Genomic DNA, 12,684 nt, shown 5'->3' on the forward strand with positions numbered 1-12,684 from the left:
AAAGTCAGCTATAGGGGAAAGTCACACAACTTTTTAGTGTTACGATTACTCTTGCTGTACTTCAGTAACACTAAGGTGTAAGCTCAAAAGATCTAACAAATTTTCTATACTCTAAAACACTGGAAGTGAGGTGTTTTTTTAAAAGAAATCCACGTGCCTTTGTGTGCAACACCTGCACAAAGTTTTCATTTATAATTTAGATAGAAAAGCTGGTCACAAATCATAATGAACAAGGTCTGAATAAACACAGTAGAGACTTAAGTGCAGAGCATAAACGCATAGTTAGACAAGACTGATGGCAGGGGTTTTTGTTTGCATTAGAATTTTGTTAGAAAGATTAATCCCATTCCAGACAACTGATAGTATTTGAGACATTCTGTACAGACAGTTCAACAACTATGTCAACAATTTCATCCTTGGCAACCTCAGCCCCACTCACAGAGAAAGAGAGACCTAGAGGGAGACACACACCCATTTTTAGAGGAGCATCATAGCCAAATGGGTTTCCCATCACAAAGGCAATTCATGAGGAGCACAGGGTTTTTTGTTGTTGTGGGTTGGTTTTTTTTGTGGTGTGGGTTTTTTTTTAAGTACGAACAAGAGAAAAGAAAAAAGTCAACTGAAATTTGTTCAGTGAAATACAATACACAGAACTTGGTAACAAAGATGCATTATATTGCACCAATTTACACCATGGATCAATCCTGTCTGGTAGTGTCACATGCATAGTTAACCAGGAATATTATTAAGGATCAATAATAATAATAATAATAATAATAATAATAATAATAATAATAATAATAATAATAATAATAATAATAATTGTTATTGTTGTTATTATTATTATTTAGCTGGGCAGGTAACTTGATCCAAGCTAATCTTTTTTGTTAAAATGGCAAGAAAAGGGATCTCTCTATGAAGTTGATAATACAGTAGTGGAAAACCAGAAAATCTTAGACAAGTATCCATTGCAAATTTGTATGCTTATGGGCTGTATTATGCCCCAGATCCACTATGGGTCATGAGATACATGACTGCACACAAGGGGCCAATGAAGTAGCAAGGATTCAACGACATAAAGAAGAAAGAAAGAAATCTCTTCAGTGTAACTCCCACAAGATGCTTATATTCAGACCACCACATGAGGAAAACCTTCTAATGGCCAAAAATTTGAATCCACATGCAAAAGCCCACAGAGACATTTGGGCCACCAGTAGGATCATCTCTGACAAATCTTCTTTCTCTTTTTATAGTCTGTGGGTTAGATTTGTGAATGGGGCTTTAGAAACCTTTTGCACAATACAGTGGTGATCAGCACCAGATGTGCAGAGAAATCAGTAAAAAGCAGTATCTTAAAATGCTTTCAGTGTTGTACCTTCCTTTGATGAAAACCAGCAAGCAAACAACAACAACAAAAAAATCTTTTTTTACATCCATTAAAAAGGGAAAATTCATTACAAATAACAAAAAAATGTTAAAGAGAAAAAACTTGGCTTAAACCTTTTTTCCTTGTTACAAAATACTGACTCTTTCACATTAAACTTTTTTTCTTTTTCAAATGTTCTGTGTTTGTTTTGTTTATGAACTGACATGATCCTCTGAAGCAAAGTTATCTGCTTTCATGCCTTGGTGGGACCCAGGCCTTTTCAAGCAAATATTGCTTTATTTTATCTTAAGTTTCTAACAGAGCAAAAGCAGAGTCACTGCAGAAAGAAGCAATGAAACAAAGGAGGACGACGTTGATGGACTTCCCAAGGTCGCTGCAGGTGCCAGACAATGGTTCCCAGGAGGGGAAAATATGGTTGTTTAAAAACAAATTTGGTGCATGTGGCAAGCGTGGATGTTTCCCCGTGAGATCCAAGGTGACATGTATGACGACAGACATAGGAAAGGAGTAAGGGGAAGAAGGGAGAGGGAAGGGAAGAAAGGACGAGGAAGAAAAAGAAAGAAAGAGAGAAAGAGAGAAAAATAGATAAAAAAAATTAGGTCATAAATATAGAAAACATAAGAATCAAAGGTTTATTTAATTTTGTAAATTAAAATGGCTAAAGGTTAAAGAAGAGCATTAGCACATTCACACCAACAAAAGGGCCGGTTCAGAAGCTCAGCAATGTCCAAAGCTGCAGAGCAGGGTCCAACTCAGGGTTTATGGGGTTTGCAAGCAAATGAGATTAAAAATGATGGAACAGAAGGCTCAGCGAGAAACACAAGAAAATTGTTATCTGGTATTTGAAAGGACAACACTGCCTTTTACATATAGAACAAAATAAAGAAAAGCTTTTGTGTAGCAGACAATCCACCTGCCTGTCCAAGTCTATCCCCTAAAGCCTGTTGTGCGAAGGACTTGGATAATAGATCCAGGTGACTAAAATCCTGGAGAAGCAAGAAGTTCTTAGGAATACAGGACTGATTTTTCCATTTACCCTTCCAGCTGCTTGTAAACTACTCTAATGCAATTATTATTATTATTATTATTACTGAAAATAATACCCTTATCCTTCCAACCACTTTAAGGACACTGTACAGATGACAGTAACAAAGGACTCTACATAATAAATATACATTTTGTCTGCAGGAAATTGCTATTACTGTTAAGCAGACCAATGCCATGTTAGAGGCATTGGCTCTGACTTCTCCTACGTAGCTCATTTTGAAATCAAAATGTAAAAGCTAAATGCCATAAAAACAACAAGAGATGCTAAAGGAAAGCAACACACAGAGACTCTTCTCTACTGCAATTTGTCGTACTTGCCTTCATTTCAGTAGAGGCCTGTGGACTGCATGTCAGAAAAATCTAGCCTGCCCTCTGGAAATAATTTCCCCAATGTTGTTAGTTTGGGTATCAGCTCTGGGAACCAAAGGGTCTGGAAACACCTTGGAAGGCCTAACAGAAACCAAAGTCCTCTATAAAATGAAAAATACCTAGAGAAACAGTGTCACAAATCCAGCATAGCCAGCAGTAATCATTTCACCACACAGTGCTCTACTTGCCCCTGAACAGAGCACATTCTTTCTAAGAACCAGCTGCATCCATCTGTCGGGTCAATCCTGCAGCAAATTTGCACTCCAAAACAACTGCTTTTCAAAGTGCTTCCAACATTTCCAAGTACAACATTTGAGTGGCAGCCTAAAATCTGGTTCCTCCTATGCTTCACACCAGACTAAGTGAGAAATAATTTCAGAGAGGCCAAAGAAGTTACACCTGTGATAACAAACTGGGCTCCCCCCCCCCCCCCCATTTTTTAGAGGGTCCCTGCCCATGTTACTGTTGGATTTAAAGGGCTCAGCGGCATCTGCGCTCCTTGCTCCTCCCATTGCCAGCGACTACAGTATGAACACTGTGTATTCCAAAGACTACAGCGTTCTCAAAATTTGCTAATACACCTGTGCAAGACATCCCAGCTGTCCTAGGTAGCTTTGTTGCCCAATTGGGCATGTAACAGGCTAAAAGAGAGTATCACCACAGGAAGGCAACAATGGTTGCACAGAAAGGACTGTGGAGGAACAAAAAGACTGATCAGTACTTGTAACTTTCCCTGGGGAGATACATCACAGTGCAAAGGAACCACTTTCTGCTGTTTCCAGCCTACCACATTTGAATGTTCAGCTCTGAACTGACCTTAAGGCACCCTTTGCCAAATTGCCCTCACTTTATCCTGCCACATCAGTCACAGTTGTCCTTCAAATATGCAAGGATAGTAAGTATTAGAGCTGTTGAAAATGAGAATCAGAGTAAATTGCTTAATAAGTTACTGAGGGTCCTTCCACCCAAAACTATAGCCTTGTTCAAACACACATCCTAACCTCTCTTTTGCCCCATTTCCCTCCTCCTTCCTACCATACACATTTTTCAAGCCCCAACCAACTAGGTCACTCATTTGTATGCTTAACAACATTATCCGGCTTAATCAAGTGGAGTTTCAGCATGCAAACTGCACAAGGTCTCAGCTGTTTCCTTCAGACAGGAAGAGAGTGGGCGCAGTGGGGGCAGAGCAAGGATTGAATTCTCAGTGCAAGGGAAAGACTGAAGAAAACTCTCTAGTTGTTCTGAAGAAAAACATGAGACTGAGTTAATAATCTAGAAGACAGGATACAATCAAATCACTCCCTCCAATATAGACCATCAGCACCAATCCTGGCATGAATACGCTTAACTCTGGCTGTGCAGTGAGGACTTATCTTGACTGACTCATCAGCTTTCAAGTTCATCCATCTGCCTACAACCCACCAGAACTTTAATTTACAGGTAGTCCAGCAATTTCGTCCTTGAGGTTTTGTTTGTTTGGTTTCCCCCCCAGCCCCGTTTTTTAATGTGCACTACTACTACCTGTGTAGAAAAGAAATACTAACTGTCCTTTCAACACCTTCCAGTGAACTGCTAAATTCCTAGCATCTCAGCTAACAGGGTCTGCTTGTTTTTCGTAGCATTTGTGCTTCTACCTCACTTTTTAAGCACGCTAATAAGTACAGTCTGTCTGAAACAAGTTTCCAGCAGAATTCTAATGCTACGTAGTTACTTTTTCCTAATGCCCCACCCAATGTTAGAACAGTGCTGTTTTAAAATGACTGTAATTTGATCTCCATTTCATTTAATAAAAAAACCTTCAGAGAAAGATTTTAACCGCCTCCCTTTCCAACTGCTAGCAAACTCCTTATGCCTTTATTTCTCCAAAGGCTGAGCTGGACGGACAAACGAGCAGTAAGCAAGCCCAAAGCAGATTTGGAAGGGAAATCTGCATTGTGAAAAGCATCATCCCAGAGATCTGAACTGTCTCTTTCGCTTTAGTTTAAAATAGGAATCCTACTTTCTGGTTTCAGAAAGCATTTTCTCTCCACTTTTTTTCTCATCTGACAATCCTGTTACCCTGATACAAAAACCCAACATTCCCTGTAAACAGTCAGATGACGGTTTGTCATATAGCATTCCTAACAGTGTACTGCTAATGCTGTACATACTGTAACATAGACTACAGTACAGGTATGTACATGGCAAAAACTAAGCTTTGGATGGGTAACCAATTGTGATAATGGCTTTAAGCAAGCAAGTTGTCAGGGTTACTCAGGCACATTAAAGGATGCAGCACTGTTGCATTAATTGGAAGCAGAAAACAATGGTAGAGCTTATGACTGCTGTACCTGGGATGACAGTAGGCTGAGCAGAAGTTCGGAAAGCATAGTGAGCTGGTTTGGACTTCCCTTGCTGGTTTTCAGCTATCACATAAACTTCATACTCCGCATTCCAGTCCAGGGACTTCAGCATGACATGGTCACTGCCAGATGGAAGTCTGATCTCTGGTTTCCATTCTGAGGAATGCTTCTGTAGAGCAGTGAGATGACAGGCAGGGATGCAAAACACACAGCACAACATTAGTAGCCAGCTTTGAGTACACTGTAATGGCTAACTAACAACTGGAAAAGTGGGGAGGTTTCTACACAAGCACATGCTCCTCAGCTAATTTAGGGTGCAAAGCATCATGAGCTGTTGGCTCTAAGTGGAAAGGACAAGAGAAACCGAAGCAGCTTCTTTCCTGCTCTGAATCCTGTTTTCTGCAGTGCTACCACACCTGAAGAAAATCCCTCAGTTCTTCCTTTCATCTTTGCCACATCACTAGACTACTTTCATTTCAGAGGGTAAACGCAGCAACTTCTGTATGTCTGCCCTGCAAGGCACTTTAAGAGTATTCTTTCATGTCTTAGTATGTCAAGTTTAAATCATCTGAGAGACAGAGATTTACCTCTTCACATGGGTCTGGCCTAGCTTACCACTACCATTCTATTCTGCATCATTTAAGAGAGATTTTAAAAGGTGCATACAGCTAGTAACTTTGATAATTCCTACTCCAGTTTCAGGGAATCCAGATGTACATTTCACCCAGACGAATTTGAAAAACCGACTGCCAAGGTAACTTAAGACAGTCTTAGGCAGTTTTCTGGGACTAGAGTGTGCTAACAGCTTTTTCTGTCTCTGCTGGAATTTATGGTTCTGTGATACTAGATTGTCCTTTTAACATTACAAAGACTCTTCCCATTCTAAGAAGCTCTAAGTAAGCTAAAATGTACAAAATGATGGTGGCAATGAATACTCTTGGGATTTCTAGACTGCAGTGCAAAGTTTGCTCTGTGACTTGACTCTAAGGATTGTTCTTTTGTAGCATCTAAAGAAAAGATTACTAATAGCCGATACAGAATTAGTTCAGCACCACATCTGCCAGACTCAGTCACTGAGAAAGTGTCCTGCTTTCTTAATAGCTGGAAAGCTTCCATATTTCAGCTCAAACACACTGGTACAGCTGAACAGCCCCCAAGTGTATTGCGCCTGAGAAAGTGTGCAGACAGCAGAAAAAAGTCTCAATAACTTCTGGCAATTCTTTCTGCTGCCCTGAAGAGCTTCATGTTCTCACTGACCCTCTCTCCAGGTCCTATTCCTCAAGAATGTGCTAAGCAATCTCTCTGACGGGGTGTTCTTTTGTAGAAAAAAACCATCAAATACCACCTAACATAAAATAAGGGCCACGTTCAGCTTACAATATTAGCTGCTCATCACATCGATGTTCTTTCCCAAGACTAGGGCTAGATGTTTTGCTCAGAGAATCATGCATTCTACAATCATGGGGAATCTACAATTAGAGCTGATTAAGTTAGGCCTGAAGGGGAACTGCTTCCAATAGCATCTCTCACTTTATCTGTGTCTATACTGACGACATTGAATGTCTTATTCAATAATCTGCAGAATAATTTGGTACTGAAGCACCCATTACTCAATCAAATATGGCAGTTTCAATGACCAACGGAAAGTTATGGTTAGACACATGTCTGAAGGTGGGCAATGCTCTACACTATGAACCTCTGGTCCCCAGCTATTTGAGTTGTTGCTGTCAATCCCATCTCAGAAGTATATGAAATGAAATAGTACTAAGTGCACATAACTACCATATGCTCACCATTCTACAGAAGACAGCATGGAGAAACAATCTTTCATAGTCAAAGTGAAAGGAAAGAAAATGAGACAAAGATTTTGAATGTTGCTTGTGTGCATATCATGTCTCGTACCCTATACAATTCCACCACTGCTGCTTAGTGTGTATTTCTGTACTGGCCTTCCTACAAGATCTTAGCTTCAGGGTTGTCTGCCTACATAGTGAAGTCTGAGCACTGAACAGGCTAAATACAAATCAGGCTTGAGCGTCAATCATACTTACAGCTTTATATTTGATCAGATAATGTCTAATTGGGGAGCCACCATCATCCTGCTTGATAACATTCACTTTAATGGAGTTTCCATCTTCGCCCATCTGACCTTCCAGTTTGGGTGCGCTGGGTTCCCCTGAAACAATGGTGGATTTATGTTTATTTGTAAAAAAAAAATCAATAGGGGAAAAAGTACTCATCAAAATCAGAAAAATACTTCATTATACTCAGCTGCCAGGGTATCGGCCTCACTCTGACCCAGACACAGAGGACACTGTGTGTCTAGGGTACAAATATTTGCAAGACCCAAGTATTTCTTGCATTTGGTAGTTTGTTTTCACCAGTTCAAGCTACCATTTTTGTGTGTGCCGGAATAGAGTCAGAGGCTAAGTGAAAGACACCCCACCCTTCCCCAAGAATATCCTAGAGCAATGACCAGTTCCTCACTATTTTGGTTGTAAAACGCTGATGTGAAACACCTGGAAAATGTCAAGATCAGGTATGTGGCAAACAGGCAGGCTGCTCCTGTGAAACAGATATAAAGAGCATCATTGAAAAGGGACATTATGCTTGTCATACACAGCTGTGTTTGCACTTTGAATGTTGTTTGGGTTTTATAGCTGCTGGACCAGAGACTCACGGGTGTGCTCACTTAAACGAGCATGGAAAAAATGATACTGAATCACAAAAGCACATCTTTTCACTTAGCTTGCACTGGTGTAACTAATTGCAATGAATACAGGCTGGAGAGAACTAGACCCCTTCACTCTTCTGTAATAACTGTTTTTAAAAGAAAAAGCTATCATTTCCCAATTTGCACCTCTGACATCAGAAGAAAACTAAAATATCATTTGCCTCTGCAGGGCATACTGATTTACAACCACGTCCTTCCACACCCGTGTCTCTACAACTGCTTTTTCTAGCCAATTCCTCCATAACCTGCACACAATCTGCAGAGAATGGTTCCCCAATCCCAACTCAATACTTCCTTCTTGTACCTTTACTATAACACCTCTCCTAACAAAAGTCAAATTCACAGATTGTCCAATTACATATTTACACACACACCGTCCCCCCCTCGCCCCCACCCTCAGAAATACTGCAGCAAATTGCTCAAGAGACATGCTTTCTCCTTCTGCTTTCCTATTGCTCCAGGGATCAATTGTTTCCGAAGTGCTCTGACAGCCTGTGAATTTACTATGCAGGAGGCATTATTACCTATTTATTTGGTTTTGCGGAAAAAGAAACCCATCAACCAAACAACCTCCTGTCCCCAACAACAGAAGTATCAAATTAGCAAAAGAACTTAAATTATAAAAGAGCACCGGTCTCTCTTTTCAAAAGTGACATAGACCACAAGAGAGCTCAGATCCTGCTAACTTTCTGTCAGTGCCTGGATGCTTGCTTTGCTCCATTTTATGTAAAGGCAAGAAAGGCTTAGGCTCCTTTATGCCAATGCTCAACCAATGCTCATCTGAGATTGGAGTTGGAGCTATTATTTTTACAGCCCTGAAACGCCTCAAGAGTTTAAACGCTAGTCAAAGTCAGTAAAACTTGACAAAATTTACCATAAATCTTGCTGAAGCTTACCAGTTCATTTTACAGTACTTACTCACTTCTTTAGTATCAGCTCTGTGATGTAGCCTAAGTGCTTAAGCCATGAATTCCGGGCTTAAAAGCTTCTTAAGAACTTTTGTCCATTTTAGCTGTTATTCTCTGGAAGCTATTCTGCCCTATTTCTTTATGGGTAATTTGAGCAAAACCAACAATGCAATTTTTTGTAAGTTAAAACAAATCAGCTGTAGTTGGCAATTCCAGCAAACTCCTGAGATTAATCACACTCTGCTGGCTGGTCTCATTAAAGGGTCCTAATTCTTACAGGTATTTTATATAACAATTAAAGTGGTTGAATGTTAAAAAGCAAAAACTTCCTACACCTCTGTTTAACCACAGTTATGAATATTTTACACATTTTGGAAGTATTTCTATTTATTCATCGAAGTGATGAATAGCTCATTTACAGCTGATTACATGAAATTTATATACAGAGAATACAACAGACAATGCACATCCTGTGTTTTGCTGTGCACCTTGAATCTAAATACACTTCCCAAATGTTTGCAGCCCCAAACGTTTGCACAGGTTTGCTAATGCTGAGCACACACACCTTACCGTTCTAGCTCAAGGTGACCTACAGTTTTGCTAAAGCACCTCTTGTCTTTACTTGCAGCACCACTTGTGGTTTGGACAATGGGCTTTCTTGAACACATGCTCACAGATACACTGAAGTGTGGTTAAATACAATTAAAAAGATGATCCAATTCTGAATGTATCCCAAAGATAACAATACCAAAACTCTGAAGCCGTGACATTTGTGACTTAAGAGCCTGAATGTAACCAAATGAGAACAAAACCAGGACACTGAAGTAACATTTGTGACTTTTTAAAGCTCAGCCTGTTGCCTAGAATCAAAGTTTTAAAAAGACTTAGTTCTGTTAGATTATACCAAAAGGGAAAGGAAATGATAAGCCAGTAGTTAATATTAAGATAAACTCTGAAAGACAGTATCAGTCATGGGAATTTACAGGATCTTCTTTCAACCCCCAAAACATTCTCAATTCTATATCTATTCTGTCTGGAATTGTGTTCAGCTACTAATGGAGAGCACATGCACCTTCTGACTGGCCAGAGAAAGGTTAATCTTCCAATATCTTTCAAAGTTGATCTTCAGAAGTAATGTGAAGCCCTTCCCCCTTCCCTTACCCCTCCGAAGAAAGAATTCAAGCACTTTTTTTTTTATGAAACATCAGTGAGAAAACTGCAAGACCTTAACTGAAATAGTAATTTAAGAGTCATTGGATTTTCTTGCAGGCTAACACATGCTCTAACATACCAACCCTTCCAAGAAGGTAATTACAATCCATGGATACACAGAGCTCTTTCTGATGTGAGATAGATACATTTGTGTTTCACAACATAGTAACTTCTCTTAAAGATGTAAAGAGGGAATGCCGCTTTTTTTCCATGTTGTATTTTTCTTTTCCAAATCCTTGCTTCTGCCTGTATCCCCATTACAAGTCTCCCATGATATGAGCTGGACACTCAAGAACTGTATTCCACTCTGTGATGGGTTTCTCAGTGACTGGAAATTGAAAACACAAAGGTAATGCTCTCAAGGTGACCATGGAGGTGCTCTGCATGGACCTCTAGTGCAGTTTGAAGCAGATGGCACACAGGAATAGGTTATCCCATTTACGTTACAAGAGGTGCTATGCACTCCTCTGAGGAGTTCTCCTGGTTCACAGAGTATAGGGCCATTCATGCCTCGAGAAAAGACAAGAGAACTTCATGTTTAACTGATGACCACATTTGCCATCTACTTTGTAGACAAAAGGGTGGATTTTTATCTTTACTGCCAACTAACTGAGGCTGCACATTTGAAAAGCCCTTCCCAGCCCGTGTTCCTCCTGGAATTACAAGTACTGAAAGCATTCATAATGCATACAATGCATTGCAGATTGAAAATTAAACGGGAACAAGCACATTCTAGATGAGCAGAAATACCTCACCTAGACATACTGAAAATATCAGATTAACCAAGCAATTGTATTTTTTTTCTATCTTCAAAGAAAAGTATCACTGCAAAGGTTATTGGTTTTGACTATTGAGTTGATTGGAGTTGAAGAAGCTATTATTGCAATAATTGTGTCATGACTATTAACCAATAGTTAAATGAAACCAGAAGCAAATGTCTGGTTCTATCATTTTTTCACACAAGAAACTAGCTCTCAGTAACAACTGGGGGCAGGGCATTCATGGCTACTTATTTTGCTGGACACTGAGCTACTTGACACTGCTGAAACATTTATGAGCAGCAATGCTTAACTGTTGCTGTATTTGCAGTAGACTTGATGAATGGCTTCACTGATAACTAGACAGTACAAGATCAATATCTCCTTGGTACTCTTTCCCATCCTCACCTCAGAGAGACAATTAGTAATACGTAAATAGGTCTTGAAGTGATAAGGGAATGGTGTTCTTATAGAAGTTAACCTCTTATCTAACACAGGCTAGAAATTTTGTCCAGCAATTGAGCACCAAGACTAAAATGTGAAGGAACATCCTTTGGAAGGATGCTCATCCTTGACAGATTTAAATGTCAGAAATGCTGCTGTACCTTATACACAGCCATTCCAATGATTAATTACGCTCTCTGCTGAAACTCTTCTTCACTTTGAATTGTCTAGTTTCTATCTCCCAGTTCCTTCCTTCCCCAACAGTTCAAACACACTTCTGCTCTGAGAAACATTCTCTTCAAATAGGAGAATATGGACCACTCCTAATGGCTGAAACCCAACAGGTATAGCAGGGCAAGCCCTGGTGAAGAATACGTTAGTTTTCTCTCCATAAATACATGACATTTAATTTATCTTAAGCAGGAAGATGTAATCCAGATACAGGGCTGTAAAATTAAAAATGGGTTAGTATGTAGTTTCAAACAAAGGAGGAAGAAGTTTAGTGGGAAAAGTTTAGTCCAGCAGAATCAGCATCCCTATAATGAGTCAAAATGTCAGTAGCTGAAGAGAAAAGGTTGTCATCAGAAGGTTAGAGAAAAAACTCATGCTCACAGAACATGCATCCTCCCTACAGGATGGGGGCTGAAAAGCAAAAAGTGCATTACAAAGGTGTGCTACATGCCTGGGGATCTCCCATTTACACTGAGCTGACTGGACATATTGCAGAAATCTGCCTATTCCACCCATAAAATGTGGGATCCTTAAAGAACCCCCCTTGTGATGCTGCTACTTAGCTTATTGAGAGCAGACAGCTCCAAGCATGCCAGACTTCCTCTGTATAATCAGTTTACAAACACCTATCTGCTTAGAATTCACTCTGCTGTAGAAGGAGGGATGCAGGATCTTATGCTTTCACTCTATGGTGTGACAATGCTGAGTGATTATGTCTGAGCCAGATGGCACCTTACTCAGCCCAGCAGCAAGAGCATCAAATAATGCAAGTGGACCCCCTCTGGAGGGCAAGACAACAAGTAACTGAGATTTTCACTCTATGTTTTACTCTCCTTGAGAAATGGGATGGATTTTGCTCAAAGGTGTAAAGTTTACAGGTTTCAGCCACCCTACATACTTTGTTAGAACTTGACCACTTCCACTGATTTAAACTTCATCCATAGGACACTCTTCAGCAAAGGAAAACAGTAAATCAAATAGGTGCTTTACCTATGAGAAAAGCTAATAGACATGCATGGCACACTGCCTGCTTCTTGCAATTTAAACTCTTTTTGAGCAAACCTTCTCTGGAGCTGAATTCAAGAGAGCTCATGAAGTCCTATATTTTGAAAGGCAACTCATCCGCTCTATGAAGCCTCTTCCAAAGGCACCATTGCCCAGAAATGACGAGCTGTGAATTAGTTAGCCTTCAGTCTCTTTATGCCTTTTAGGAAACTAGGTCTGTTTCTGCTCTCACATCTTCTGTGGT

General features: G+C 39.9%; 1 protein-coding gene across 1 annotated transcript in view; it reads right to left on the reverse strand.

Moving 5' to 3' along the window:
* NCAM1 (neural cell adhesion molecule 1) overlaps positions 1-12,684 on the reverse strand; it is a 160,469-nt gene that overhangs the window by 20,568 nt on the left and 127,217 nt on the right. The window contains 2 exon segments of the mRNA XM_041125251.1: positions 5,137-5,317; positions 7,200-7,324. Of these exon segments, the coding sequence (XP_040981185.1) occupies positions 5,137-5,317; positions 7,200-7,324 (306 nt within the window).

This window comes from Aquila chrysaetos, chromosome 8 (genome assembly GCF_900496995.4).
Source record: "Aquila chrysaetos chrysaetos chromosome 8, bAquChr1.4, whole genome shotgun sequence".
Taxonomy (NCBI): Eukaryota; Metazoa; Chordata; class Aves; order Accipitriformes; family Accipitridae; genus Aquila; species Aquila chrysaetos.